The 16,261-nt window shown below is 45.3% G+C and overlaps 1 protein-coding gene across 2 annotated transcripts in view; it reads right to left on the reverse strand.

Annotated features, from left to right (window-relative positions):
* The window catches only part of ADAMTS17 (ADAM metallopeptidase with thrombospondin type 1 motif 17), a 154,475-nt gene that overhangs the window by 72,437 nt on the left and 65,777 nt on the right, over window positions 1-16,261 (reverse strand). For both annotated transcript variants that reach the window (XM_040077603.2, XM_040077602.2), the window contains exons 9-10: window positions 2,926-3,066; window positions 1,556-1,706 (exon numbers count right to left, since the gene is read on the reverse strand). In XM_040077603.2, the coding sequence (XP_039933537.1) occupies window positions 1,556-1,706; window positions 2,926-3,066 (292 nt within the window). The remainder of the gene's footprint in view (window positions 1-1,555; window positions 1,707-2,925; window positions 3,067-16,261) is intronic.

Raw genomic sequence — 16,261 nt, forward strand, 5'->3', positions numbered from 1 at the left:
CTTTTTTGGGAGACAGGAGAGAGGGAGAAAAAGAGCACATTTTTCATTGTATTCTAAAGTGTCAAATAATTAGACTGGTGAAAAATCTTGGGAGACACAAACACCTGCTGTCTGTATCTCGCAGAGAATGGTGCCTCTTGGCACATTATCCTGGCAAACAGCAAGTCCCTGAAGCAATTCCAGACTGGACATGCAACTCCTGTGTGAGAAATGCTGACCACCTACCAGCGGGCTGACATTCTCATCAGGCCCTGGAATATCCAGAAACAAAATGGTTTTTTATCACAACAAGGGAAATAGCAAAAATCTCTTCCAAGAGCAGTCCAGCTGGGTGACACCCACACAAGTGGAAGAACTTGAGTCATGCTGGGTAGATCTGAGGTTTTCTTTACAGACCTATATTCTGACACTTTGCTTCCAGTACAGTAGTCCTGGTGGTCTGCATTTTCTTGATGGAGCTGGGAAATACAACCTCTCCAGAATCTTTCCCTATTGTTTTATATTAGCTAGTTTCCAAGTCCAAGATAAATAAAACAGCTAATGTGAAACTAAGAGCATTTTCCCAGGACTTGCATGTGTTCAACAGTTTTAGTAATTTGGCACTTAGAAACCTCAGTTACCTCTGATTATTTTTTTTTTCCCAAACACTGATTTAAGATCCCAAGCCTGTTCAGAATGGGAATGAGAGACAACTAAAAAATACAAATGGCCAGTTATTATATGGAAGAAACCTGTCTGCTTCTTGCCTGCCTATACAGGAGGGGATGCTGCCAGCTGGTGCTGGTGACCCAACACAGCTTCATGACTTTTTTTCCTGATATCTCCAAGGCCACACTGGAAGCACTACCCCACTCCCTGTCTAAAGCAGGGGATAAAGATCTGGTCAGAATTAAAAGACCTGATTACGTGTAAGACCTTTTGAAAAGTTTGGCTGTCTGAATTCCAGAGGATGAATCCGACAGCCTCATCTCAAATACAACCTACAGCAACAATCAATCTTTCCATTTTGCCAACCAACCCCATGATGCAAGCCACGCTGCACCCAAATCCCCATAAAACATTGTGCTGCTTAGAAAACACGCAGGATTGTGCACAGAATTCTACAAGGCTTCATGAAACCGGCAGACATCAATATTTCCTCAGCACAGAGTTAAGAGTCAGCTCCTAAGAACACTGCAGTGGTCTGAAGGTGAAGCCTGTGAAACACCCAGCCAGCCATCCAAGCTGACTCTGGAAGTAGCCAAACACTCTTGTGAGGAGAGACTTTCACCTCAGCTGAACTTCCAGGAAAACAATCCCTACGGAGCATTTCAGCAAAACAATGTCAAAAGGGAACGAAGTGCAAACACCACTTTTTCTGAGTCTGCTCTGGGAGATTACCAAGGGCAGTGTGGGGAAAGAAGGATGAGGCCTAAGCAGGAACTCAAGGCCGCTTGATTTTCCACCAGCAGCGCTGAAACTGAGGGAAGCACAGACTCCTTTTGTGTTCCCCCGGGCTCAGCAGCTTTATTTCCACTTCCCACCTTGTTTCCAGCTACAGCCCACGAGCTCTTACCTCCATATCCTTACAGAAGGTGGCGTTGGTGCCAAAAAGGATCTGGCACTGCTCGTCGGCGCTGTAGTGCATCCCCGGCAGCTTGTGAGGGAGCCGCACGGAATATTGGCTCCGCGGGTCTGTCACCAGCAGACAGGTGCTCACCTTGGACCTGGGCAGGGAGGAAAAATGCCCTTTAGGGAAAGGGTTAAAACGCTGCTACAGAGGAGTCTTGTGTTAAACTTCGGGTTTTCCCTGCAAGTCTTCTAAATCATTGAGAACTATGGGTAGAAAGGGCCTTGGGAATTCATGCAGGCTCCAGGCCTCAAGGCGCGACAGACATTCACAACATTCTGGGTTAAACATTTGTCTAAACTGTTCCTAGAAACCTGACAAAGACTCAATTCCGCCCTCAGGCAACCCAGCCCAAAGCTTCACCAGCCTTGAAATGACAGCCAGAAAGTGTTCCATCGTGTCTCACCTCAATCCCCTCAGCTGAATTCTGAGCCCTTGACATTTTTTCTTATCCATCACAGGCATAAAGGGAAGATTTTTCTCTTTGCCTTCACAACAATCTTTTACAAATTGGAATATCACTGTCATATCAGGGGCTAGACTTAACCAGATGAGTTCAGATGGAACTTCCCTTTCTAATTCATGCCTTTAATGTGGCAGGAAATATCCCATTTTCTTTCATTATTTTCCTTTCTTTCCCACCTCTAACCCCCAGAGTGGGAAATTTTCCATGCTGAACCCATTCCTAGCACAAAGCACTTTGCCAGGCACTGTTTGTCAGAGAGCTGCAGTGTAGGTTTAAGATCAGAACTGCAGAGTTCAGATAATTCCAGTGCTTCCTGCAGCACATGAGATTTAACAAGCAGCAGGACAGAAATCCTTCCTGAACAATTGAATATGATGAGCTGAAACATGGATGCAGAGGCAAAGAAGTTTACAGTGAACTGTTTTAGACCAACACTCACTGAGGAAGTGAGAAAACACATCAGAATTACCTCCAGGCAAAGTCAAGTTTCAATAAAATAAAATCTATTTAATAACAAGGTAGTAAAAGTCACAACATAAAGCTGCAGCATCTTTAAGCAGAGATTTCTGCAGGCAGCCCACACACAGATTTCTGTCATCACAAAACTGAAGGACATTTTCTGTAAAAATAAGGTGATATGGGATTTTTTAAAAGATGTTATCAGCACATTGACAACTGCACATAATTCTTCTGCCTCTCTTCACTCCTCAATTTCAAGGGGATATTGCATTTGCACACCCTAATGACACGTACACACTTCTTTAAAAGGAGAATTGTTAATACTTTCACTTTAAAGCAACAAAGTGGATTCTTGCCTGGTAGGATTTTTGACACTCAGCACAATCCTTACTTTAGGAAGTTTTCGAGGTCGTCTCTGCTGCACGAAGACCAGGAAAGGTCACTTGGGTTCCTGCCCTTCACCCATTCTCCAGACATTATGTGAGACCTCCCAGCACAGGGCTGATGATCATCATCGTGGCTCATTCCCATGCTGTTGGATTGGAACAGTACAAGAGAAAAAACCTCTCAAGTTATGATGTGGGTTTCTCATTTCCCACTGCCCTTAGCAATGACACTCTCAGCAATTATCAGCTGGACAGCAGGCTGCACATACAACACACAATCTGTTATGTACTGCCCTGGGCACCTGTTAAATAAATGAGCTAGGGGTTCCTTCAATTTATCCATTGCCTTAATTTCACAGAGTGTTTGGTATTTGTGTGTTTGAAACTTATAAATGTGCCTCTTATGGACTTTCCTCCCAGGTTTTATGAGAAGTGAACCTGGAGAAGTGATGTAGCTCAGAGAAGGGTATCTGTCGGAATATTTACTGAAAATTTAGGACTGCTTTCCCAAATCTAGTGGATAGGATCCTTACAATTACACAGAGAGAATGATCTAGAGATGGGCCTACTTTGTTCTTGCATCAGTGTGAATTTGGAATATCCTGTTAGGAAAAACATATTTCTAAATGAGTGGCACTGTACAATCATCTAACTTTGAGGCTGATCCTTTTTTGAGCAGTGGGTTGGATCAGATGATCTCCAGTGGCCCTTCCAACCTCAGTTAGCCTCTGAGTCTGTGACAGCAGTGTTTAGACTGGAGCCTGAGGCAAAGCCAAGCCCCATTTCTGCAAGCATTGTCCAAACAAGCACCAAGACTGCCCCGTGCCCATCTCAGCAAGGACAGAATGTGACACCCCCAGCAAAACAAACCATCCAAACAGACAGCAGATTGTGTTGTATAAATACACAGAAGAATTCAAACACGTTCAGTGAGGATTTCCAAAGTACTCAGAAACAGAAACGTGTTACTTCAACCTCCATCCAACTTTCCCTTCAGGACCCTTCTATCATTAGGGGAGTGTTCACCATTGGGCTGCTACAGCAGGTCCAGGTTCAGAATAAATCCCTGCTGCCACTAGAGGAAGGTGAGACTCCTCTGCTGCAGGTAAAACTTTGTGAACAGGGGGAAATGGTGTGACCAAGGTCACCTGCTACACTCAGCCCATCACACCAACCTGCCTGGCAGTGACAGTGAGTTAAGGATTTTCCATCCTACTTCAAAATTAACATTAAAACACTTCTTCAGAATCATACAGAGTACTAACTCTTTGAAACAGGAATATTCCTCCTGCAATTCCAGGGTGAAATGGAAAATGACTTTCAGAAGAAAGGTGCCTTCTATGGCCAGTGTCACTTACTAGCAAAACATCACCAAATTTGGGCTGAAAACACAGAACTCATTGGGTCTCCAGCTGGCTGTCTGGAGCAAGCCAGGAGCAGTCCCTTTAAATATGCACTGTTTAATCCATGCTATTTCCCCACAAATCTGAGGCTCCTGTTTGCTTTCTGACTGTGCTCTTGGCTTTGCTTCTCCCCAGTCCTGGGACTCGACTGCTCAGAGCTCAAACACGACATCCATTTTAGTTGCAATGAACCAAAACCCACTTCAGCACTTTGATAATTATGGCTTAGATTAAACCACCATCTCTGCTATTTTTAGCTTACAGTGAAGATTATATGGTGGAGTCTATTATTTTAGGTTTATCTCCAGGGACATTATTATTATTATTATTTCTAGCAAAACTACATTTAATATAATTTTTAGACTCAGAAGTTCATAGTCATTCTTGGTTTTGAACCTTTGTGGTTTTTGAACACTGCAGAAACATTAACATCAATGCACATTTTGTTTGATGCATGCAGGAATAATCTAACAGTCTATGAGTAACTCTGACTTCAAAACAGTAAAGAGTGAAATTCCTACTCCACTGAAGTGAATGGGAGTTTTGCCATTGACTTCAATGGAGCCTGGGTTTCATTCCAAATATTTTACCCATGTTGTTTCTGCACACAGAGAAAACTCCTCACATGCTAGGATGAAAGTTACAGCAGTATTTCTCCAATGCAAATAAGCCAATCTAAAGACTGTCTTCCTGAAAGTGAGGAAAGGAAGGGCTCAGTACCATGAAGCAAGGGATGTGAGCTTGTCAGGAATCTTCCAGAACAAAGTTTACCCCAAAATGCCAGTTTAGAAGGCTTGTGAACATGCAGCAATCCTGTTAGCTTTTCTAAGGGAGACCATGCAGGTTTCCAGGGTTTCTTGCAGTGTGTCTGCCTTGTGACTGCCACAGTGCTGAGACTCAAAGCTGGGTGCTTTTTGGGTTTCTACTCTGTTTCTGTGGGATGGGATCTGGCAGCTCTCCTGTTCTGGCAGCTTTGTGAACAGTCTCCTGGTCAGCACATCAGCTGTTCCACCTCAAAAGGCTGAAAACAAATAATCTTCCTGACTTTCCAAGTGTTTTAGGATCCCTGATTTTATCCTTTCCAGGAAAGACTGGTGTTTGGTCTAGGGTTGTTAATTAAGAAATGCTTTAGCTTTCTGATTAGCTTCAATTATTTTTTGTCAAAAAATGTTGAAAGTGAGATTTTGCCAGCAAAAAAAACAAGGGTACCACTCACTAATTAGTACACTCTTGTCCTTAACTTTATTTTACACCTAATCTCATGGAAGATGTCTTGCCTAAGACAAATGCTGAGGCTGCTAGTCTTTACTCAGCTTTATTTTGCAGGGGTTTTGAGGCAGAAAATATATTGCCTATAAAGAATGCATCAAAATTCACATTTCAAGATCTTTACAGTCTTCTGAAATTCATTCAGTTCTTACATGTGTGGAAATCTACCCATTTCTGAATCATTCCTGTTTTCTTAAGAGAAATTCTTTTAAAAGTCATAAGCATAAAAGAATTGAGCCTGAAAGGAATAGCATTATTGGTATAAAGCAAAAGAGCTTTGCCAGTTTATAATAGGTTGGGATGTGGCCTCAAGGTACACAGGCAACCCCCCCTGGCCTCTCAGTGATGAGTTTCTGGTAGAATGAAACCAGCAACACCTTGGAGCCTGTTCTAATTGGCAATGCAGAACTTTTCTCAGCATCTACTTTACCTTACAATGACTCACTTGAGAAAATGATTAAATGACCTGCAGGACTAACACATTCTTTTCTGAAGTTCAAGGGTCTCCAGCTGCATCAAAGGGACCAGGTTTTCCTAAACACGTAGTAAATGCAATGCCATGCTGGTTCTTTTCACTAATGAATAGTCCCCCACCTTTTAACAGAAATAAACGGGACAGAGCAGTGTGTGTTTGTACTAAACACCAGTGCAAACGAATCAATAGTTTACATTTCATTTGTGCCCATCTAACCTCACCTGCTATTCAGAATTCACGTGCAATTAGAAGCAGGTAATCAGTCTCTTGAAATATTCTACCTTGGGAAGTTCTATTCTTATATAAACTGATCTTGAACAAAGAGTTGATAAGAAAAGCTCTTCGATTAGAAGTAGCAATGTCAAAATGACACTGCCCTGCCCTGCAAATCCACTGGTCTCTGTGCTCCCTGAGACATAAACATCCATTTTATCAAAAGCCACAAACAGATGCTGCCTGTCACTCTTTCCAAAGCCAGCAGAGCCATTAGGGATGAGCAGGACTCAGTTTCCCTTTGTGCTGTTACTACCACAGTCACTCCTCCATCCTAACCCTAAAGGAAACATCAGCCCTTCAGTTCATCACATTCTCCTGAAGACAATGAGATTCCACAAAGGCAAGCAAGGACAGCTCAGACTCTCAGCTCTTCAACTCCTTTCATTCAGTGTTTACTCAGAGTAACCACCCTGGGACTCTGGTTTCACACTCCAGCTTCTTTCCTAACATAAATAATGCATTGCTGACCAGTCAAACACACCATGGCCTCTCTGGAGGAATCCTGCAGCACATTCACTGCTGCTCATCATGTGTGAGGCCAGAAACAAGCTGACTAACCAGTTTGAGTCCTGACTGTTAACACAATCACAGCAAGGCAAATCTGATCAGGAGTCACGGGGAGGCAGCAACAACAGATCTCTTAAATGCAGGTTTTTTGGAGAGCAAGGTTTTAAAGTAGCACTGCTATGAATATAAAAAGTAGCGTGCAGTCCCTGGGAGCTCTGGCCTCCCTGAAGCCTGTGCAGCAATCAGAACTGGGTCAGGATGCCAGAATTACACTCGGGGACTGAGCTGGCCAATTCCTTGTGTAACTCTTTTAAGCTAAACTCAATTATCAGCCCTCTGTTTTCCCACAGCAACGCTGAACGAATGCACTTGCTTCGTTTGTTTGGGTCATTAGTGGAGTTTCTCCTCTAGACAGTTAATGTAACTAAACTGCTCTGTTTACCCTTGGTGTGTTTTCCAGTGTTTCCTGTTATTCTTTACAAGCCTGAGCCAAAGTGCACCAAAGCCTGTGAAAAGCCTCCTACTGCATCCAATGCACTGCTGCACCTCAAGGTTCTGGAGGTCACGTACACAAATATTCCCCAGAACCACTATGATCCTCAGTAAAAAACCCCAGTCTGAGTTAGAGGATAACGCCAAGGGCTGGGAGAAACTGATTTAGGAGATGCTTAAAAATCTTTTCAACAGCTGCAACTCTGGCTGTAAGAGACCACTGGAGAAATCCCCAGGACTGTTATCATTCACTCTCTCTCAGCAGGGAGAGATACAGAGTTGGGACAAGAGGTAAGTTTGATAGAAAATACCAGCAGTAGCAGTGCTTTTCTTCAGGAAAAGGGTAGCAACTGAAAGAAAGAAATATGAAGAAGGGAAGCCTGAAAAAAAAGACACCCGGAAGTGGAAATGCCATGAAGTAAAATCACGTCCATCACCTCCCTCTGAAAGTCAAACCATTCAACTTGCCGGCAAATCAGCATGAGGCAAATGCTGGATCACTGTAGAAACTCATGGCTATCAAGGCTACCCAAGGTGTCCTGGCTGTCACCCCGGCTGCTTATTAAACATGCATGACAAACAACTGATTGCTCTCCACACAACTGCACTTACCTCAGCCACCACTTCTCCAAAGGGCAGGGAGGATGTCCAGCTGCCAAGAAGGAAATGAGGACAGCAGGCTGTCTCTCACTCCCACAGACAGAAACCCAAAGGAGTCTTTCCAAAGAACCAAGTCACAAAGAGCTGTAACTGTGTAAGCTCAGCAACACATTCAATGGGAAGAGCTCCTTGGGGCCAGCCCTGCAGACCGACATGGCCTCAGAGAATTGAGCAAAGAGCCCATTACAGCTGTATCCCAAGTACAAGGGGGACAGGAGGAGGCAGAGAGATCTCATGCTCCAAGTGAAAAGTTCAGTGGGACCCCTAAGGTTTTTACATTTTTGGCTGATACTTGACTGCTGGACAGAATGTTTTCTGTACCTGTGACATGCCTTACTCTGCAGATGTTCCCCTAAAGGCTTTGTTTCTGCAAGGGAACATTGCTATGAGCTAGGCAGTACCAACCTTGCATGTCACCACTGACCTCAGAAGAGAGTATGAGAGAAGTCATTCCCCGTGACCCAGCTTGCCACCACTCAGCCACATGTAATCCAGCATTAAATGCAGAGCCAGGATTAAGTACAAGATTTCTTTCTAAAGCCCACTGGAGAAAAATAATTGCAAAAGAAGGGCAGACTGAACATCCTCACAGAGTGGGAGAGTAAGGGAGAAGGGGAGCTGTAACTTATCTGCTCTGGCATGTCAGTGTGGGCATGATGACAGGGCCCCGCAGAAGGACAGCTATGTAGACATGCATAAATGCCACCTCTTTTTCCATATGGAAGACAAAATTTCTCCCCTTCCCACCTCCTATCAGGTCTCAGTGAAGGTTTGAGAAGGGAATCCCGTCTCTGCAGTGCATCCAGCGTCAGCTGTAAAGGAAGATGCAGGTATGGAATAAGGTTACACAGGGTGTGTGGCTGGCAGCTGAGAACGTTAAACACGGCCATCAAAATCAAATCCAAATAGGTCACTAAGCAGAGGAGTGGGAGACAGCACCCCACATCATCCAGCCTGTGAGCTGTCCACTCCCAAACTGAGTTCAATGTTAGGAATTTTTATTAACATTTGAAATTGAAGCTGCATCACTGGAAAGATGCCTACTTCTGAACTGGTTCAACATGTTTAACATTTCAATATAAAATGCTGATCATCTTGCAAGTTATGAGGTTTCCATCCAGTTGAGAATAAAAGTGTAACAGAGGAAAGAGTGAAGTGGGGAGTGCTCATTTGAGCTGGAATTGTAATAGGAGCTGCAGTGCAAAGTGAGGACAGCAACTTTGAGAGGGTGACCCAGGAAGGTGATGCCTCTAAGAGAAGCAGAGATGGCCAGAGATGTCAGAGAGGGCCAAGGGAGGCTTGGACAAACGAACAAATCCTGGAAAAATGCTGAGGCGAGCTGAGCTCTCACTGAGGGAGGAGGCAAGGAAACATCTTGTGCAACCTTCCTACAAAACCAGCGGCCACTAAGGCCATTGGCTTAATGGAAAGCAGGTTTTTCACCATGCTTTTCAAACATGCAAATGCTGTTTGTAAAACATTCTTTTGACTGTCACAGAAACTGTCAGGAACACTTTGGGGAGCTGTGATGAAGAGAGGGAGATGATCCTACTTAAAGCATTTGAAGTAACTGAGGCTGGTCATTGTGTACACAGTGTTATCTAGAACAGTGGTGCTCAGGATGGGTGCTGTACTTTTGGTTTTTTTTTTTTTTAATCAGGAAAGTCAACATTTAAGGGGAGCCATGACTACTGGACTCTTGTTTTCATAACCAAGTTTATGTCACTCTCCAATAATGAAGTAACCAGATATTTTATATGGTTATCTACTCATCAAGCAGCCAAGAAGTCAACAACGGCGAGTGAGAACACACGAACGCCTATGGTGAATAACAGTGTGGAAAGCTGTGGTTTATTCAGCTGCATGACAGATCCAGCCCTTTATGATATGGTTTTCATTTAAAAAGAATTAGCTCTTTTGGAAGAGCTTGGAATCTGGAAGGCAGCAAAGTACGAGCTTGTGCCGCAAGGGACAAAGAGCACAGGAGAGTGACATGGCAGGGACAGAGAGCCCAGGAGTGACATGGCAGGGACAGGAAGCACAGGAGTGACATGAAAGGGACAGAGAGCCCAGGAGTGACACGGCAGGGACAGGAAGCACACGAGTGACATGGCAGGGACAGAGAGCCCAGGAGTGACATGGCAGGGACAGAGAGCACAGGAGTGACATGAAAGGGACAGAGAGCACAGGAGTGACATGGCAGGGACAGAGAGCCCAGGAGTGACATGGCAGGGACAGAGAGCACAGGAGTGACATGGCAGGGACAGAGAGCCCAGGAGTGACATGGCAGGGACAGAGAGCACAGGAGTGACATGGCAGGGACAGACAGCACAGGAGTGACATGGCAGGGACAGAGAGCACAGGAGTGACATGGCAGGGACAGAGAGCCCAGGAGTGACATGGCAGGGACAGAGAGCACAGGAGTGACATGAAAGGGACAGACAGCACACGAGTGACATGGCAGGGACAGAGAGCACAGGAGTGACATGGCAGGGACAGACAGCCCAGGAGTGACATGGCAGGGACAGACAGCACACGAGTGACATGGCAGGGACAGAGAGCACAGGAGTGACATGGCAGGGACAGAGAGCCCAGGAGTGACATGTCAGGGACAGGAAGCACATGAGTGACATGGCAGGGACAGACAGCACAGGAGTGACATGGCAGGGACAGAGAGCACAGGAGTGACATGGCAGGGACAGACAGCACACGAGTGACATGGCAGGGACAGAGAGCACACGAGTGACATGGCAGGGACAGAGAGCACATGAGTGACATGGCAGGGACAGAGAGCCCAGGAGTGACATGGCAGGGACAGAGAGCACAGGAGTGACATGGCAGGGACAGAGAGCACAGGAGTGACATGGCAGGGACAGACAGCCCAGGAGTGACATGGCAGGGACAGACAGCACACGAGTGACATGGCAGGGACAGAGAGCACAGGAGTGACATGGCAGGGACAGAGAGCCCAGGAGTGACATGGCAGGGACAGGAAGCACATGAGTGACATGGCAGGGACAGACAGCACAGGAGTGACATGGCAGGGACAGAGAGCCCATGAGTGACATGGCAGGGACAGAGAGCCCAGGAGTGACATGCAGGGACAGAGAGCACATGAGTGACACGGCAGGGACAGAGAGCACACGAGTGACATGGCAGGGACAGAGAGCCCAGGAGTGACATGGCAGGGACAGGAAGCACACGAGTGACATGGCAGGGACAGACAGCACACGAGTGACATGGCAGGGACAGAGAGCACACGAGTGACATGGCAGGGACAGACAGCACAGGAGTGAGAAGCAGGTATACTCACTGTGGTCTTGCACTCAAAAGCTCACTGGTATAAACACCAGACCTTTACATAGTTTGACTGAAGCCTGACCAAGCCATGAAGAACGGGGTGAATCATTTTGGGATCCTCTCCCCAGCAACACCACAAGCTGACATTATTGACTCCTTTCTCCAGCAGCCATTTGCCCATGGGGTTCTCTCCGAGCAGCCCTTGCTGTTTCACGGCAGGGCAGGCATTGTCTGACACATTCCAGCGCCTTTGGTGAGATGAAGGAATCCAGCTGCAAAGCAACTGAACGTCCACCATTCCAAGGGCCTCCCTCCACTGCTTCTGATTTTTAGGATGAGGCCCCTGCATATCAATCTTTTCCTGAAAAAAGATTCACAGTTTCTTCTAAGAGCTGGCAGGTTCTGACACTACAGAGGCATAAAAAGGAGTGCCCCACCAAATACAAAGTCCTACAAAATGCTAAAGCTGATCAATATATATACAAATAAATTTGGTAGAAACTCAGCATTGAAGAGGTAGCATTACCTCAGGAAAACACCATTCTGCCTTCTGATGTCAAAACTCCCTCCTTTGCAAGATCCACTTAGCATCTTACATGAATCTTTCCTGTCTCCTTCCTTGAAGCTCTTTCCCATCTCCATGCAGGCATCCAACCACATGCTGAGCATTTCTACACCCTCACACATTCTTTCATACCTGCCAACAACACATAGCAGATTTCTGACACAACAGCATCAGTAGGAGTCAAGGGTTGCTTCAATTCCTTCAGTCAATCCCTGTTGAAGAGCTGAATATAAATATATCCAAAAGCACTCACTGTACAACATGGATCAGTGACTCTCTGTGGGAATCTCTTGTCTCACACTGGCTGTTTGTCATCATCACAGCTGAGCTGTGACCCTAAAGTAAGAATAAATTTATCTGAGGATGTCTCCATGAAAACGTTTGCACTAAGCTGTTTCCTTGCCCTCCAAGCAATTAAATCCACTTCTTGGACATACAAAAAACTCTTTCTTTCTCACTTGCTTCAATCTGGTTTCAGAACACGGAGAGCTGTTGCAGAAGGAGCACGATGACTATGAATGAACCAATGGTGGGCAGAGAAGGACTGCTCCTTGCACAGAGGCTGCTGTGCTCCATCTGTAGCTCCTTGTTTTTGGAAAGAACCCCGGGGCACAGCAGAAGGAACAAGCTGAAGGGTAACAAGCTGTTTGCTTTCAGCACTGCCTGAAGTGGGTGAGAACGAGACCTCCGAAAATGTGACATGCATTTCCTCAGAAGATGAAAAGGGAATATAAATTGTAGGGTGGAAAAAAGACCAAACCCCGGGACGCTGGGTGGGATTTCCCACCCACGAGAGAAGAGAGACAAAAGCTCAGTGAGCACCGAGGGCCCTGTCACTCACAGTGTCAGAAACCCCAGGGGAAGCTCTGTGTGCAATCACTTTTCCAAAACTCCCGTGAAACCACTGAAAGCCTCCAGTCAACTGCATTAAATGACCGAGTGCCAAACCTGAATGCAGAGCTACAACACGAGGCACCCTTCAAAGAAAAGCAAGGAGAGGGGAGAGATGGTGTGGAATATTTGCCAAATACGTGCAACACAAGTAACCCAGATGTCCCACACCCTGCCCCATCAGGAAGCCACCCACAGCCGGGTGCTGGGGAAGTGGGACAGCCTGGGGAATGCACTGTAGGAGTCAGGAATGCTGGCTGCCTTCCCCACACTGAGAGATGAATTCTCCATTCCTGGAGGTGGGAAGGAGGAGATGGCCAACATCAAAAGACAAAAAGGCGCGAAGTAAATGCAACATATAAATTCTACCAGCATCAAGCGTTCTGCAGTCCCCAGACAAGGCAGTGGGTATGTGTTTTGTGGCTCTCAGAGCAGCAGAAGTCCTTCTCACAGGAATATTTTTCATCCTCTTTCTTGGTCTGCATTGTCAGTCACTGTGGGCTCACAGATTCAGTGCAAGAAGAAATCCATCCTTATGTGACCCTCTTGCACTGATTCACCAACACAACAGGTGACTGCAGTGGACAGTAACAAACCTCTGGGATCGCTTTTGCTTCCAAAAATGAGAAAAACCCACCGGAACTGACCAGGAAAAAAGCTGCACAGGAGATGCATGATCCAATTCTAAAATTCTGTTCCCAGTAGTGGCACTTCCATACACCAGCTCCCTAAACTCCTGCCATTTTTCATAATGGTTCAGCTGGTAAAATAATTCATAACACCAGAAGCACCTGGCCTTGGCTGTTCGTAAATGATTGTAGAAGTTCAGCAAGTTATCTCAGTTTCACTCATTTTATCAGCAGGGAGAGACTCGATATCAAACAGGAATGTTGCAAATTATGGCTTGGTATCAAAGCAGTTTGGAAGTGATTTGTTCAGACCAATACTGAAGTGAAATTCTTCGGGTAGTGGGTGTGCCTGGTTGCCTACAAACCTCAATGCTAATAAAGTCAAGCTTGCTTTCATATTGTCTATGGAAGTGACACGAGGAAAGTAAAAAGTGACTTTAAAAGACACTCTTGCTTTGAATAACTTTGGCTTGAACACGTTAATGTGAAGACAAATTACAGAGAAAGAAAAAAGTCAGTTATTTTCCTAAGAAGATACTGTTTTAGAGGGTCTCTGGCTGATAAGAGGTGCAGGGTGGGTGTCATTAAACTGGTGACAGCTTTCTCAAGATGTGCATGAGCTTTTCTCATGTTATTCTGTTCGTTGTGTTCAGTGGGGCTCCTGCAATCAAACATTTGGCAAATCAGGTAAGGTTACTTCAACATACACCATAAACAGCTCAGAAAGAGCTGCAGGTATGGAGGGGAGTACTTAAAGTATAAAAAGAAAATATGAATATATTTTCCTAAGCAAACAAGTTGGCTTTTTCGTTGACTGGAGAAAACCCCCAGGACCATATCTGGATTAGTACTGCAAATGTGTCAATAACAGTGCAATAATGGAGAAAGAGGTAAAATATATACATTGTGGAGGTGATACTTCAGATGAAGAGATGGGAAGTGATGCTTGTGCACACAGGCAGGAAAGCCGATGACAAAGTCACCATTATAATGCTCCTCTAGGAAAATCCAGTTTGCAGCATTTCTTTAAAGGCATTAAATGCAGGCAGTCTGCACTTTAATCAAATTTTGATCACTTCTGACCATGGTGACTCATGATGGATAATAGGGAAGAATTCTGCCTTCTTGGACTAAACCTACCCCATGTTACACAGCAAGCAGCTCTACTTGAGATAAAGGAGGAACCAGACAGGAAAGAATTCACCCATTGAAAAGTGTTGGTGGTTGTGTTTTCAGGAGGAAGAAAGGAAGCTGTGCTTTTCCTTTGAAAGAAAGACACTTTCCTCAAATACAGAGACTACCTGAACTAAGAAGCAAACTGTTTCTAGGGAACATTTCTTTATCCTGCAGCCTAGTTTTACTGTGTGCAATTAAAATGAAGATTTAAAAGCTAGATTAGAAAGCTGCCACTTCATCAGCTGTCTCCGGAGTGACGCTGGCAAACAGCAGGCTGGGGGGAAAGGAGCCCAGCGGGGAGCTGGAGGAGCCAGGCAGGACTTGGACTGTCACTGGCAGGTGAGAAACAACACCACAGGGTGGACATGGGAAACTTCTGAGAGGTCAAACTGTCCCAAATGTGGATAAGATGTGGTGTAGAAGATGAGCGTCCCAGTGGGCTTTGGAGCAGAGAAGGAAGGTACAGTGAAAAATACTCATTTTTAAGGCCCTGAGCTAATTAAAGCCCAGCAGGAAGGAAACTTTTCAAGCAAGTCAGAGCAAACCATTATGATTGGATTCCTTTTGCTTTGATTTGTTTTACCTAAGCAAAAACAAAAGCAGAAAACTGTGGGCTATTCTCCTCTTTTTTATGGAAACTGGGGTTCAAGTAAAGACACAGACAACAAACTCCCTGCTGGGCTGGACCCAGCAAAGGAAAGAGGCCCAGCATCCAATGCAGAGAGGATTTTGCAAATGGAAAGGGATCACTGAGAACAAAGCAGGCTTCTTTATTTCATTTCTCCAGTAAACTCTTTTTTGCTGAATTTTTTTTCCCAACACAACTATTGGCCAAGAGGCAGCCAACCCTGCTCTACCCCAGCACAGCCTTCCACTGACGTAACAGCTAAAGGGAACCACATTTTTAGAGGCAACAACATTTCACTGCTGCTGACTTATTACCAAAGGCTTTTCCAAGTGACAGTCTGGGATTTATCACCTTCCCCAGCTCAGGAAGTCATTTTCACCTGGAACCTGTTGAACTCAGCAGGCCAGGCAGAGAGCACGGGTTACAGGCTATTGGAACCCAACTGCTAGTGGAAAAATAAATATTTCATCAAGATCGCTGGCCTTGTATAAAAACAAATTATTATTTGGTAAATGGCACTTACAAACCTAATATTTCCTGTGCTGGTGTGCAGTGGGAGGCTGCACAATGGGGACTTGTACTGTCCCCGTGTTTTTGGGTCACTGGGTGCTCCAGGCTGCTGCCAGCAAAGCCAGTGGAGTATGAAACCAGAACTCTCATGGCAGGAAGCAGATGCAAGGTTTGCCAAATCATTACGGCCCAGCTACTTAACACAGCCCTGGCTTACTCAGCAGAGTAAGCCTTCAGAAAGAAAGGCAGAGCTGGCATAGCTACAAAGCTATTGATTAGACGAAAATTGCGTTTCTAAATGGCTGCCGTTCGCCTGTTCGGTGCAGTTTTATTAAGTAGAGCCGTACAAGATGCTCAAAGACAAAGGAATTAGAGGGACTGCAAGGGAATGTTGCTTCCCTAGGGATTACACAGAGATCCTGCACAAAGCAGAGAGCAAAACCATAGAAACCCTTGCCCAGAACTAATGTTTGCCACAAGAGCGCAGAAAGCAACGGGACACGGACATTCCCACGCCCAGTTCCAATGTTATTACATTCCAGTACTGGAAATAAACTTTC

The sequence above is a fragment of the Hirundo rustica genome, chromosome 13 (genome assembly GCF_015227805.2).
Source record: "Hirundo rustica isolate bHirRus1 chromosome 13, bHirRus1.pri.v3, whole genome shotgun sequence".
NCBI classification, from domain to species: Eukaryota; Metazoa; Chordata; class Aves; order Passeriformes; family Hirundinidae; genus Hirundo; species Hirundo rustica.